Here is a 15,778-nt window from a genome sequence, read left to right as displayed (position 1 = left end):
CAATTTTTACTTTTCAAGTATTTTTCCAAGTTACTTTTGAAAGTTACTGTTGAAACTGCATCCACCATCATTTTAGGGAGCGCATTCCAGCTCTTAACAACTTGCTGCGTAAACAAATCATCCTCATTTCCTCCCTGCATGTATTTGCTAATTATTTTAAATCTGTGTCCTCTAGTTACCTACCCTTCTGCCACTGGAAACAGTTTCTCCCTATTGACTTCATGAAAACCCCATATCATTTTGAACACCTCTATCAAATCTCCCCTTAACCTTTTTTGCTCTAAGGAGAAGAATCCCAGTTTCTCTAGTCTCTTCACAATCTATGACTTTGTCGGCTGGATCAACATTAAAATGTAAATTGTGAATGCAACCATACAGTACCGGTTTGATCAATATGTTTGTATACTTTACACAAGCTATCACCGAATTTAACGTTTTAATTGTTACATGTTCGTCTGCTTCCACGAAGGATATTTAGGAGCAATTCCTTCTCAGCCCCCTTAGTCTTCCCTTCCTTCAAAAATCCATATAGACGTGATGAGTACAAATCCCACCATTGGAAATTGTGAAATTGAATTTTTAAAACATCTATTAATTTCCAAGCTAGTACCAGATAACATTACAATGAAAACAACGGGATTGTGGTAATAGCAGAAATGGGCCACTAATGCCTTTCAGGGCATCCACCTGCCCCAATGCATGAACAGATTATTGCGGATGCTGAAAATCTGAAATAAAAACAGAAAATGCTGGAAACACTCAGCAGATCAGGCATGATCTGTCCAGAGAGAAACAGAGTTAACGTTTCAGGTCGATGACCTTTCACGAGAACTGGAGCATGTTACAGACCAACAGCTTTTAAGAAAGTACAAAGCCAGGGGTTAAAAGCGGGGCGGGGGGGGGGGGGGTGCGTGCAGGGAAAGAACAAAAGGGAATCTCTGTGCTGGATGGAGCGGCAGAAGATGTTTAGATCTTTTACTGACAAAGGGGATTATGGTGCAAGGGAAAAGGCAATGGGACAAGTAAAGAAACAAAAGGTAGATCCTGAGATGTCAGTGGTTAGAGTAGAATAGCAGAGGTGGAGGGAAGCATGGAAAGCTGGCAAGGGGGAGAAGGCTTCCGTGGCCCTAGATTGTGGAGGAAGAAAGGCAGTTGGATCCCAGGGGTGTGGACCGCCCCGCCGGTCGATAGGGGTTGCCCATCCCATTCGGTATGACATACATGTGACTTCAATCTCACAGTACGTGGTTTGCTCTGAATGTCCTCGGGGAACTCTGGATGGGCAGTAATTATAGCCACATCAGGAAGAGAGCCCGCCTGATTATCCCTCCATTGAAATTAGCGGAACAAAATCCGGTAGGTTCTGGAGGAGGCGTTCCAATCAATCCTGCAGATGTCTTTTGTTGTGCCCCGTCCGGGCGATGCTTAAAGGCTAAAAACTAGCCCAGAATGCAGTGAGCAAACCGCTTTTAGGCAGAAATTTAGCAGGGTAGATTTGCACCTGTTACATTCGCCCTCAAGAATCGGCTGGACCCCGAGTCGTGTGAAAACAACACCGGGACAGAGTTCATGTACCCAATGTTCTGCTCTTGTACTGGAATGTTCTATACTTCTATCGCCCACGGTTCATAGGATCACGGTATACTGTCTCATTCTTTCCCAGAGCTTTCAGATGTGCAAGTCCACTCCACACTCTTCCCTTCCTCTGACAGCCTACGAGCTTTTCAGGCCCAAACCTGTTCTCACTTTATCACCAATTGTTCACCAAGCGGGTCTTCTCTTCACCTCCTTTCAAAAAGGGAATGGAACTTAGAGAGCGCTTTGGGCCTTCGACCTCAATTTAAACACCAGTGGGTGAATGGACGCGAATGGGAAATGCGCTGACTCCAAGACTATGTTGACTATTATTCCACTTGCGTTGATTACTCCTATCATAACCCTCCGATTAAAGTACATCCTGAGTGAGCATCCGAACAACAGACAGGTTTATTATGTACTCCGAAAGTAGGTTTCAGTCATTTGCCCCGAGACCAGACGTGTACGACGTAGCAGTTAAAAGAAAGATAGAAAGTAAGAAAGAACTTGCATTTACATTTCGACTTTCACTATTCCAGGACGTCCCAAAGCGCTTTACAACCAAGGGAGTACTTTGTGAAGTGTAGTCATTGTTGTAATGTCAGAAACCGGCATCCAATTCGCACACAGCAAGATCCCATTAAAAGCGTGATAATGACCAGAGAATCTGTTTTGATGGTATTGTTTGAGGGATAAATATTGGCCAAGACACCGGGGAGATCACTTATTCCAAATACTGCCATGGTACATTTTACGTCTACCCGAGAGGACAGACGGGGCCTCCGTTTAACGTCTCATCCGAAAGACGGCGCCTCCGACAGTGGAGCACTTCGCCTTGGATTGCACCGCGATTGTCGATTTAGATTTGGTGTTCAAGTCTCCAGAGTGGCCTTCTGATCAAAGGGCGAATGTATCGAAACATTTTGGCTAATTGTAAGTGAAAGCTAACCTACATGACAATAATATCAAGATTTGAAACAGACACACGATGACATTTAATGCCTCCTATTGCATTTCTGCTATCATAATTTGGTTCAGGTTATGGGCTTTTCAGAAATAATACGTCTCTGAGTTACAATCCCTTAGTTTTTCATAAATTCATTGCATTTTACAACACATAACATGGTCATTCGGTCCGCTCTGTTGTTTTTTTCCCCTAAAATATACAGCGCAGCAACGTACCATTCGGTCCAATTGGTCTATGCCGGTGTTTATGCTCCACTCGAGCCTATTAATCTCACCCTATCCATATAACTTCCTATTCCTTTCTCCCTCATGTACTTCTCTAGCTTCCCTTGAAATGAATCTATGAATTTTAAAAGCGTTATCCTCCAAGTCCCATTTATCCTGTATTTTCCTCAGGCCACTTTTTTTTAGCTTGAACATTTATTCCTGTTTTCCTTTGAAAACAACTATGAATTCTACGTCCATCATTGTTTCTGCCAGAATATCTTGCCTTAATGAATTCCTTCATTCTTTTTGTTCCAAGAATTTACAACACGGAAACAGGCTATTCAGCCTAACAGGTCCATGCCGTTGTTTATGCTCCACACGAGCATCCTCTCACCCTGCTTTATCTCCTTCATGTACTTGTCGAGCTTCCCTTAAAGGCACCAATGATCTACGCCTCAAACAGTCCACGTGGGAGTGAGGTCCGTATTCTTACCACTATCTGGGACAAGAGGTTTCTCCTTAATTTTTTGTGGCGATGTTAAATTTAGTTTTAGACTGGCTATTGGTAATATATTTTGCCCCTATTTAATTTATTAACGTAGAAACATAGATACATAGTAAATAGGACCAAGAGTAGGCCATTCGGCCCTTTGGGCCTGTTCCGCCTTTCAAAATGATCATGGCTGATGGCCTAACACAGTACCATGTTCCCGCTTTTTCCCCATATCCATTGATCCCGTTAACATTCATAAATATATCTGTCTCCTTATTGAATAAATCTAATGAATTGGCCTCCACTGCCTTGTGTAGGAGAAAATTCCACAGGTTCACCACCCTCTGAGTGAAGAAATTTCTCCTCATCTCGGTTCTAAAGGGCATACCCCGTATCCTGAGACTGTGATCCCTGGTTCTGGACTCCCCAGCCATTGGGAATATCCTCCCTGTATCTAATCTGTCTAGTCCTGTTGGAATTTTATATGTTTCAATGAAATCACCTCTCATTCTTCTAAACTCTAGTGAATATAGGCCCAGTGGACCCAATCTCTCCTCATACGTCAGTCCTGCCATCCCAGGAATCAGTCTGGTAAACAATCGTTGCACCCCCTCCATGGCAAGGCCATCCTTCCTCAGATTAGGATATCAAAACTGCACACAATACTCCAGATGTGGTCTCACCAAGGCCCTGTATAACTGCAGTAAGACATCCCTGCTCCTGTACTCAAATCCTCTTGCAATGAACGCCAACATACCATTCGCCTTCCGAATTGCTTGCTGCACCTGATTGCTTGCTTTCAGTGATTGATGTACAAGGACACCCAGGTCTCCTTGCACCTCCCCTTTTCCCAATCTACTACCATTCAGAAAATAATCTGCCTTTCTGTTTTTACAACCAAAGTGGATAACCTCACATTTACCCACGTTATACTGCATCTGCCATGTTCTTGCCCACTCACCCAACTTGTCGAAATCACATTGGAGTCTCTTTGCACCCTCCTCACAGCTCACATTCCACCTTGTGTCATCTGCAAACTAGGAAATGTTGCATTTCGTTCCCTCATCCAAATCATTGATGCATATTGTGACCAGCTCGGGCCAAAGCACTGATCCCTGCGGCACCCCACTAGTCACTGCCTACCACCCGGAAAATGGCCAGTTTATTCCTACTCTCTGTTTCCTGTCTGTCAACCGATTCTCAATCCATGCCAGTATAATCCACCAATCCCATGTGCTTTAATTTTGCACACTAACCTATTGTGTGGGACCTTATCAAAAGCCTTCTGAAAATCCAAATTCACCACATCCACTAGTTCTCCCCTATCTATTCTACTAGTTACATCCTCAAAAAACTCCAGTAGATTTGTTAAGCATGATTTCCCTTTCATAAACCCATGCTGACTTTGTCCAATCCCGTTAATGCCCTTCAAGTGTTATGTTATCACATCTTTTATAACAGACTCTAGCATTTCCACACGACTGATGTTAGCCTAACTGGTATGTAATTCCCTTTTCTTTCTCTCCCTCCTTTGTTAAATAGTGGGGTTACATTTGCCACCTTCCAATTTGTAGGAACTGTTCCAGAGTCGATAGAATTTTGGAAGATGATGACCAATGCATCCACTATTTCCAGGGCCACTTCTTTTAGTACTCTGGGATGTCGATTATCAGGCCCTTGGGGATTTGTTAGCTTTTAGCTCCATTAATTTAACAAGCACTATTTTCTCACTAATACTGGTATTCTTCAGTTCCTCCCTCGCACTAGACCCTCGGTCCCCTAACATTTCTGGCAGGTTATTTGTGTCCTCCTTATTGAAGACAGAACCAAAGTATGTGTTTAATTCTTCTGCCATTTCTTTGTTCCCCATTATAAATTCCCCCATTTCTGACTGTAAGGGACCGACATTTGTCTTCACTAATCTTTTTCTCTTGACATTTTTATAGAAGCTTTTACAGTCAGTTTTTATGTTCCCTGCTAGTTTACTCACATACTCTATTTTCCCCCTCTTAATCAATCTCTTTGTCCTCCTTTGCTGAATTCTGAACTGCTCCCAATCCTCAGGCTTGCCACTTTTTCTTACAATTTTATATGTCCCCTCTTTGGATTTAATACTGTCCCCAATTTCTTTTGTAAGCCACTGTTGAGCCACCTTTCCTGTTTTATTTTTGCGCCAGACTGGAATGAATAATTGTTGTAATTCCTGCACACGTTCTTTAAATATTAGCCATTGCCTATTGAAGCCTCTAATTAATTTGAAAAGCTCTATCATTTCAGCACTTGATCTTCTTTATTCCAATAAAAATAGCTCCTGCTTCAATCTTTCTTTTCTAATCTGCAAGTACTACTTTAATTTCACGGTGACTTGGTTTTACTTCTGGACACCAAGACATCCAGAAAACAGCAAGATTGAAACGTTAAATTTAAAATAAAAAGAAAGAAAAAATAAAAATAGAAACTAAAACATTATGAAAGTAGGAAAGAAAAAAAGACAAAAAGAAAGCAAGCAAGAAATAATGTAAGAAAAAGATAGAGAGAAAGAATGAATGAAAGAAAGAAGGAAGAAAAAATGCAAAATTTAGTATTGTGCTATTTCTTCCAGAACAATTGAAACAATCCAACTTCATGCTCCTGTTTGTTCATTTATCAGCAGGAGAGTCTGACTTGAAATCGGATGTGATGGTCCAGTGCATAGAGAGTTAATCTAAAACAGAGTGTGCAGTGAGCTCAGCTGCTGCAAATAGCTTAGTGCAACGGTGCCCCATCTTCAATATCATTGATTGGCAGTCATAGCGTAGAATGACGTGCCAAGCATAAAATATCAACACCTCACTTCTTCGAATCATAAAGCACAGAAGGAGGCCATTCAGCCTATCGTACTGTGCCGGCTTTTGAATGAGCTATCCCATTAATCCCACTACCCTGCTCTATCCCCATCTCCCTGCAATTTTCTCCTTTACAAGTATACATCCAATTCCCCTTTGAAAGCTAAAATTGAATCTGCTTCCACCACCCTTTCAGGCAATGTATTCCAGGTCATAATAACTCTCTGTATTAAAAAAAAATTCTGCTTCTCTCCCCCATGGACTTTTTTGTCAATTACTTAAATCTGTATCCTTTGGTTACCGACCCTCCTGCCACTAGGAAGAGTTTCTCCGTATTTACTCCATCATTACCTCTCGTAATTTTCAACACCTCTGTCTATTCTCCCCTTTACGTTCTTTGATCAAAGAACAACCCCAGCTTCTCCAGCCTGCCCACATAACTGACGTCCCTCATCCCTGGTACCATTTTGAGAAATCTTCTCTGCACCATCTCCAAGGCCTTGACATCCTTCCTAAAGTGTCGTGCCCAGTATTGGGCGCAATACTAAAGCTGAGGCCTAAACAGTGATTTATAAAAGTTGAGCATCCGTTTAATAAGCTTGGCCCCGTTCAAGCCCAAATGCATTTGAATCCTAACTCTTATATGAAGCAAGCAGATATATTAAGAATCTGAAACTCTCAATCTGCCTTTATTGACACAAAGTTCCTTTCTAACAATAAAAGAAATAACCCAAATTTTGTTACTTTTATTGACAGTTTGTTTTTCGTATCCAGTATATGGGGTGGTGGTGGGGTGGGGTGGGGTAGGAGGTAGAGAACAGCAGTCAGAGCTTTATTCTCGAATTGTGGGAACTAACTGATCAGTAACTATGGGTAACAAGATTTTTTTTTATATATGATCAGTTCTGGATTGCTCTACTCTTCTTGTACGATTTCTCTCCACATTTGTTAGGAGGAGTGAAGCTCCAACAACACTCAAGAAGCTCGACACCATCCAAGATAAAGCAGCCCGCTTGATTGGCACCCCATCGACCACCCTAAACATTCAATCCTTTCACCACCGGCGGACAGTGGCTGCAGTGTGTACCATCCACAGGATGCACTGCAGCAACTCACCAAGGCTTCTTCGACAGCACCTCCCAAACCCGCGAACACTACCACCTAGAAGGACAAGAGCAGCAGGTACATGGGAACAACACCACCTGCACGTTCCCCTCCAAGTCACACACCATCCCGACTTGGAAAGATATCGCCGTTCCTTCATCGTCGCTGGGTCAAAATCCTGGAACTCCCTTCCTAACAGCACAGTGGGAGAACCGTCACCACACGGACTGCAGCGGTTAAAGAAGGCGGCTCACCACCACCTTCTCAAAGGCAATTAGGGATGGGCAATAAATGCCGGCCTCGCCAGCGACGCCCACATCCCATGAACGAATAAAAAAAAGTATGCATGTTGGGCTCCCTCTACTGGCCGCCTATTGTTATGGACAATATGCATCTTGAAAGTAAGATCGTACATATGTAATGCATTTTGTTAACTTCTCCTGAAGTGATATTTTTCACTCTGGAGGTGGGCACTTGAATCTTCACAAGTTGTACATTTCGATGGTAACCGATCAGATTATACCTATCAGCAAAGACTGAACAGACTGGGCGCTTTTCTTTAATCGGTGTCCTCTGGCTACCGACCCTCCTACCAGTTGAAACAGTTTCTGCCCATCCACTCGATCAAGCCCCTTCATATCTTTGAGTGCTGTAGGAAACAATTGCTGTGTTGCCAATTTAGGGACAGTGAACTTGATAGATGTATACAGCAAATGTTACATAGAAATACAATTAATGTTTATACTTTATCCCGAATATCATAGAATCATTGAATCTTACAGCACAGAAAGAGGCCATTCAGTCCATCGTAGCTGTGCCGGGTCTTTTCAAGAGCGATCCATTTAGCCCCACATCTCCCTGCTTTTCTCCATAGCACTGTAATTATCTCCCCTTCGAGTATTTATCCACTTCCCTTTTGAAAGTTACCATTCAATCTGCTTCCACCACCATTTCAGGCAGTGCATGTCCAGATCATAATAATTCGGTGGGTAAAAAAATGCTCCTCATCTCAACCCGGGCTCTTTTGCCAATTGCATTAAATGCTGTGACCTTCCGGTCAGCGGAAACAATTTTTCCTTATTTGCTCTATTAAAACCCTACATGACTTTGAACATATCTATCAACTCTTCCCTTAACCTTCTCTGCTCTATGGAGAACAACGCCAGCTTCTCCAGCATCTCCACATACCTGAATTCCCCCTTCCCTGGTACGATTCTAGTAAATCTCCTCTTTCCACTGATACCGCACTCCGAAGTAAACCATTGTCTCTGAAGAACGCTGAATGGTTTCTGTGAGAATCGATGACAAAATTTAAAGCCTTTTCTTTCTATTTTTGCTGTAATGCGTTGGAGTTTAAAACAGTTTCATATAATCGCTGTAAAGATATGATTTCTTCTTTCTTTTCTTCTTTCTTCCATCTTCATTTCTTCCAGTTACACTCTAAAATCAGATTAATTTATAGATTATATATTGACGCTTTACTTCAAAGGGACAATAACATATTCCTGCACTTGAAGGCAAATTAAACTTTATTATTTTTTTCGCAAAATAAGTATTCCAAGATAGGTATCGACAGACCCCGGTGGTCATTGTCTCGATAAGTAATTGTGTTGAGTCCGCTCTTTATTTGGAAATTAAATTCCAATGCCGAATCTTTATCTGAAGCGTGAACTTTTTCCTTTTGGTCACGGAGATCGATCGACAAGTTGCGCATGCCCAGCCTTTGCTGTTTGTACTTTCCAATTTGAAATTCTCTTTCCGGTCTTGCATGAAACACTTGCACCGCCTTTTGGATGCTCAGCGCATTGCGCGACATGGATTTTGATAGAAGATACAGCAAAGAAATGGGCCTTTTGGCCCAGCTGGTCCATGCCTGTGTTTATGCTCCACACCAGCCTCCTCCCAACCCTCTTAATCTAACCCTATCAGCATAACGTTCTGTTCCTTTCTCCCTTATGTACGTATCTAGCTTCCCCTTAAATGCAGCAATGCTATTCGACTCAACTTCTCCCTGTGGTAATGAGTTCCACATTCTCACCGATCTCTGGGTGAAGAAGTTTCTCCTGAAATCCCTAATAGTGACTACTTTATATTTATGGCCCCTAGTTTTGGTAACCAGTTGCAACAGCGGGGAAGGATGGGTGGATGTTCACTGAGCAACGGGGAGGGAAATCGGAAACAATGAAGCATTTACAAACAATATATTCTTTTCACTCCACAAGAAGCCAATTTGAAGTAACGGCTCCATTCTCACCGAAGTTCCATCTTTTATTATCATTACTTTGTTATTTAAAGCACGAATATAAATGTTGTTCGTTGATCGACAGAGGGGTATCAATGATCAGTATTTATTTCTCCCTTCTACCTGCTGCATTTACACACTGTTACAGGCTGGAATAAAATAACTTTTCTATAGTGAGTGCGTCTGATACTACGATCGGTATTTCTGTTTTGCAACTGAATGTATTTAAATGAAAAACGAATGATCAGAAGCAGAATGGACAGCTTAACCGTTCCATTCATTCTGTGATCAATCTTTCGGATCGATTATATCCTGCAGTTTATTTTCTCGGCCACTCCTGAAAACAGTTGGGTGACAGTTTGATCCCAGTTAAATTCGGCTTCCTCTCGGTGTGCGTTTGAGCACCTGGCAGCGCGCTGCACATTGTGGCTGCATCGACCCGCGATTCTACACCGCCCCCAACAGACAGGACCTCTCACCTACACTCCAGTGGCAGTTTATGGGAGGGGGTGAAAATGCTTATCATCACTGAGACTCACCGAGAGCACCGTATTACACGGCAGCTTCAGTCAACTGCATAACAGAAATGGTTAAACTGCTGAAGGTGTCGGAGGACTGGATCTCAGCAGAGAAACGGATTTCGAAACCTTCTCCTTTCTGTTCCTGTGTACTGCAAGACTGGTGCCGGATTTCCGTCACCTTTGTGGACAGGATTCTGGTCATCAGTTTGTTTTTCCCTCCTGCATTTCCCGGTTTTCGATTATTCCTTTCCGTATTTGGCTGAACTGGGATAACTTTGATACAATCTGGTGCACCAGCTCAGGGAGAACAAGTGACCGATGTCCAGACAGGCCACTGTCCATCTGTCGGTCAGCCATCAGCCTGGTTACCACTATAAAAGGCTTTCAATTATCTACCTGCATTTATATATATTATATACTTATTATTGGTAAAGGTAAATATGTATTAGAATTAAAGTACAAAGTGCAACCCTCCACCACATTAAATATCCAATCCCTCCATTATCGGCGCACCTTGGCTGCAAAGTGAGCTGTCTTCAGGATGCACTGCAGCCACTCACCAACGTTTATTCGGCAGCACCCAGCAAACCCGCGAACTCCACCACCTGGAAGGACAAGGGCAGCAGTTGCACGGGAACACCGTCACCTCAAATTTCCACTCCAAGTAGCAAAACATCCTGACTTGCTCATAAATCGGCCGTTCCTTCATCGTCGCAGGGTCACAATCCTGGAACTAACTACCTAACAGCACTGTGGGAGCATCTTCTCCACACGGACTGCAGTGGTTCAAGACGAAGGTTCATCACCACCTTCTCAAAGGGCAATTGGTATGGGCAATAAATGTCGGCCTTGTCAGCGACGCCCATATCCCGAGAATGGATTAAAATAATGATTAGAAATACAAGGACCAGCTCAGGCTCGCCCCTGATCACAAAGCTCCCCCCAAGCGCCGATATGTTGAGCGAAGTTCTGATAGTTTTTGTACAGGCTCAGCCCAGCTCCGTGTCTCTGTGGGGCTCAGTGCGCAGTAATACACCGCGGAGTCTGTCAGCTCTGTTTCAAACACATTCAGCGGAACGCTTTGAGTCGAATCATCGAGCTTGGCAGAAAAACGATCCCCTGGAATTTTCTCTTGGTTCTGGCTGTATTTGTTTCTCTGCAGAAGGTACTCTATGGATCCGCTGGGATACTGGCGGTACCAGAGTAGGTAAGGGTTGCTGGTGCTTGTAGCTGTGTAATTACAGAACAACTGAACATCGTCTCCTTCAATAACTGTGGTTGCAGCTGGTGACTGGAAAACGGAGTCTCCTCGACAATGTCCTGCAAGAGCCCAGAGTGATATTAAATTTAAAAAAATCATTTCACTCTGTCTGTCCACGGAATCAGCCCGTCACACTCAACACTTACCTCAGAAGTAAATCAGGGCAGCTAAACAGAAATATATTCCCCCACAACTCATGGCTGCAACGGGAAGGTACTTGGATCGACTGAACAAAACGTCCTTTAATGAACCTTCTGCATCTCCAAACGGGATCAGTTCCTCGTCTTCACCTCTTGTGATGTGAAGGGAGAACTCCAAATGATCTGTGTGTTTAAGACTCGTGTGTATGTCAAACTCAGTCATTGACCCCGGCGAGGCGGGGAAGTCTGCCATTCGCCTGTATTCTCACCTCAACTCGTGCGCTGTCGTTCACCGTGGAAGTCTGTGGAGATCACGAAAGAGTCTTCAGTGTTGAGTCAAGGTGGATCCGGGTTGTTTTTTCATTTCGGATCGATCTATTGATATTTGTGTGTTACAGGAACCGACCGGTTAAACATAATGTATGATACAGATGTGAAACACGGTAACTTGCGAACTTACCAGTTAACAGAGTTGCAGCAGCGACGAATACATAAAAAGTCACGCCCAACATGTTTGCGGAGAGTTGATGGCGGATTTGAACAGAAGGGTTGAACCTGGAATTATTTTCGTCAAGAGTCGGAAAGATGGTGAGTAATATCCGGGCACCCTGCCGATTGGTTCAACCCTGAACGAGTCAGCAGGTGAGAACCAATCAGCTCACAGCTCCTTTGTTCTCCATTTCATGACGTCAGAGGGGGAGCAGAGCACTCGACGGGGATTAAGCCCAATGTTCACCCTTTAACAGGGTCAATCTGTAAGGTGAGGGAAACGTGGGAAATATTTAATGTTGTTCTGTTTTCAGTGCCGGAGGCTCCCATTAAAAGAGCGGCTCACTGACTATTAGAAACACCCACAGCCGATATAAAGGAGGATATAGACAGTATTAAACGTGGGAGCGAATCGATGAGTGAAATCGTGGTTCCGGATATGCGTCCCTGCATAAATATAAAGCACGTACTGTGGAGGTTTCCTGGGGTGCTGACTGTACCAGTACACATAAGAGTTAGGATGGCCTGTTCTCAAGGTGCAGGTTAGTGTGACATTACTTTCCTCTTCAATCATCATATCAGGAACCGACGGTTAAACTGCGTCTTGGTGGCGCCATTCTAATAAAAAATAATATTAATATTCACCATCATAATTATTTTCATCATCATCACCATCATCATCACCATCATCGCCATCATTATCATCATCATTATCATCCCCGTCATTACCATCACCATCATCATCAACTTCATCACCATCACCATCATCACCAACATCACAACCATCATCATCATCATTTCACCAAAATAGCATCGGGGTTACAATAGTCAGGGGGAGAATGGATTTTAACTGGGAAGGAAATACTTACTGAGAAGTGATATAATGTTCAGGTGCCGTGCAATACCGTTCTGCATGATGCTCCTCGAGTTTGTAGCTTTGTAGTCAGGAAGTCCTCTTTCGGAGCAGGAATACAGATCCCCGCACAACTGCACTGTTAATCCAACCAATCAGGCAACAGCTGCAGCAATCTTTCCAATGACACAGGGCAGGCAAGGCGAGAGTTGCGAACAGAAGCCGTGTGCACGGCTGCCGCAGGCAGTGTTACCACAAGGTTTGTCTCAATAATTTGCAATTGATAACCGGTTTCGTCGGAGAGGCTGATGTTCAAGATGCAGTCAGTCTCCGAATGAGCGTATTGTCCGGTTCATAGAATCGTAGAGCACAGAAGGAGGACATTCAGCCCATCGTGCCTGTGGCGGCTCTTTGAAAGTGCTATCCCGTTACTACCACTCCCCTTGCTCTTTCCCCATAGCCCTGCAAATATTTTCTTTGAAGGAAAATTTTAAAATTAGTTTGATTCGGATCATATTTAACAGGCCTTAATCTGTCACTTTGATGAATCTTTGGTTCCAATCGATGTGGTAGATTTCCTCTGGTCGCTATTACTAGTGAAATTATCAATTCATTCTATAATAATGAGTTTACTGTTTGGTTGAAACAATTTTAAAAGAGATTTTCCTCTCCGTTCGAGATGTCGCTATCCCACAGACCAGAGCAAATCTACCCCTTGTGTGTCCCCAGCAGAAAATGAATGAACCCATCCCACCCACACAAAGAACCTCAGTCTGATTCGTGACAGTGAGTGAAATAAACTGAACATCTTCATCTACATTCACACTCTATTTTTGTCACTTTGAGAAAAATTCTTCTCACTATTTCTGGAGAGAGCGGCGACGAGATCACTGGATCCAAATGTGACTTGAAACCGTTAGATTCAGCCTTAACGAAGCTAACAATGGGCGTCATTAAACTGCATTGAAATTATCACATGGGTCAGGAAAATGGCTATTGACACGGGATAAAATCCTCATCCGGGTTACAGTCACATCATATCATTCCATTAGCCTGTTCTTCACTCTATACAGTTAATATTTAAGATACATTTTCCAAACGTCGCTGACAAAACCATCAGAAGTTTCACACTTATTTGGTCCATTTGAAAGGAAATAATAGATATCCTTGGGGAGACACAGCTTGGCGATGAACCGTAGCCAACAAAAGCGGGAAAATGAATAAAAACTTCGCTGAAATCTCCAAACACAAAGGCAGGTGGTTTTCAGATATTGACACAAACCGGAAGTGGTTTTGTCGGAGCAACAAACTCGGACCGAGTTTCCAGGGGGCGGTGTGAAACATGTGACCACGTTGCCCTCTGGCGGTGACTCTGAGAACTTTATGCTGTCAGGATAATGGGGAGAATGAAGGTGTTTATCTCTCGGGTTGTTTCCAGCTGCAGGTTATTGGAAGAAGTGTTGGAGACAATTAAACTGTGCAAATAGAGTGATTTTGAAGGGAAGCGTGTCTTAGTTTTCTTATGGATTTCTTTCTTCATGGCTTTCTCTTCGCCTTTCTCTTTGTGTTCCTGACTTCCTTCGCTTTCTTTTATCTTTCCCTTCTTTCCTGGATTGCTGGTCTCAATCCCTCTCATTATTACAATGCTTTATTTCTCTATCTCTTTCTCACACACATTCTTTCCATAATGCTTTCTCATTCTTTACCTCTACCGGTTTCCAATTCTCTTTATTTCTGGCATTATTTTATTGCTCTTTCACTCCTTTCTTAATTTGCTGTCATCTGCAGTCCGATTATTATTCCAATGCTTTCTTTCTCTTTCTCCCTCTCATCCTTTCCTCAGTGATTTTTCTTTGTTTTCCTCTGACTGTGTTTCCAACTCTCTTTATTTCTGACTTTATTTAAATCTCTCTCTTCTCTATTTCCTAATGTTCTGTTCTTGTTGTCTCCGATTATGAAACACGGACCCCTCCCAATCCCGTTACTCAAAACACAGCAGAGCGGCGCTCCCCCTCACTGCAGGTTTCTGTACGGACTGTCTGTAAGTTTGTTACACTGTGGCCTCACGGCGCAGAAATAGGTAGCGGTATCTGTCACGCTGGCGTCTCTCACAGTCAGGGTACTGAGTTTATTACCAACCCCGATTGAAGCAGAGATCCTCCCGTTTTTATCCGCCCCTCTTGTTGCCATTACCAGATGTTGGAGTGTTTGATTGGGGTGCTGTCTGTACCAGTGCAATAAGTCAAATGCAACGGTAGCGGAGCAGTTCACGGATACGATTCCCTCTTCACTAACAACCGTCGCCCGAGGGAGCTGTATCACCTCTTCTTCACCATTGACATCCGTGCAGATCAGAGTATAAATCAGGAGGGAAACTCTGTAAATCCAGAACATTATCGGAACAGATGAAAAGGCGGCTGAAAGAAATGTACATAGAGGTCGAGTTAATCCCAGGACACGAATATTACATTCGGGGAAATTAACAAGGAGTCAAACTTTCGGTTGATGTGCAACTCAGAAGGCTTCTTCCTGTCGAACTAACGAAACAAGCTCTGTCTCGGAGTATACCTACTCCGGCCGCTCCCACTCAGTGGATCTCACAGTTTCACTGAAACCAGCTCACACTTTCTCTGAGCTGATACCGGGTAGCTCCCACACTTTATTTATCACTGACACCAGCACACACTCTCTCTGAGCTCACAGCGGACCGCTCCAACTCAGTGTTTATCACTGTTTTATCTATCTCCGTCTATTGGTTTCTCTTTATATCACTCACTGTTCTCAGTCCCATCTTTATATATTTCCGTCTGTTGGTGTCATTCTGTATCACTGTACTCAGGCTCACCTTTATCAATCTCCCTCTGTTGGTGTCTCTCTGTAACAATGTACTCAGTCTCAGCTTTATCAATCGCCCTCGGTTGGTGTCTATCTCTATCACTCTGCTCAGTCTCACCTTTATCAATCCCCTCCTTTTGGTGTCTGCCTGTTTCACTGGACACAGTCACAAAGCGAAATACCGCAGATGTTGGAAATCTGATATAACAACAGAAAATGCTGGAATTACTCAGCAAATTAGGCACATCTTTGGAGAAAGAAACAGAG

General features: G+C 43.3%; 1 gene segment (V, D, J or C); it reads right to left on the bottom strand.

Moving 5' to 3' along the window:
• Window positions 1–10,608: 10,608 nt before the first annotated feature.
• On the bottom strand, window positions 10,609–11,855 carry LOC137308013 (T cell receptor alpha variable 19-like). The segment is given in 2 exon segments: window positions 10,609–11,253; window positions 11,795–11,855. Coding segments are annotated over 2 exon segments (444 nt in total).
• Between the last annotated feature and the right edge of the window lie 3,923 nt (window positions 11,856–15,778).

The sequence above is a fragment of the Heptranchias perlo genome, unplaced genomic scaffold (genome assembly GCF_035084215.1).
Source record: "Heptranchias perlo isolate sHepPer1 unplaced genomic scaffold, sHepPer1.hap1 HAP1_SCAFFOLD_118, whole genome shotgun sequence".
Classification (NCBI taxonomy): Eukaryota; Metazoa; Chordata; class Chondrichthyes; order Hexanchiformes; family Hexanchidae; genus Heptranchias; species Heptranchias perlo.
Note: the sequence above shows the minus strand (reverse complement) of the source record. Positions and strands in the feature narration are given on the sequence as shown.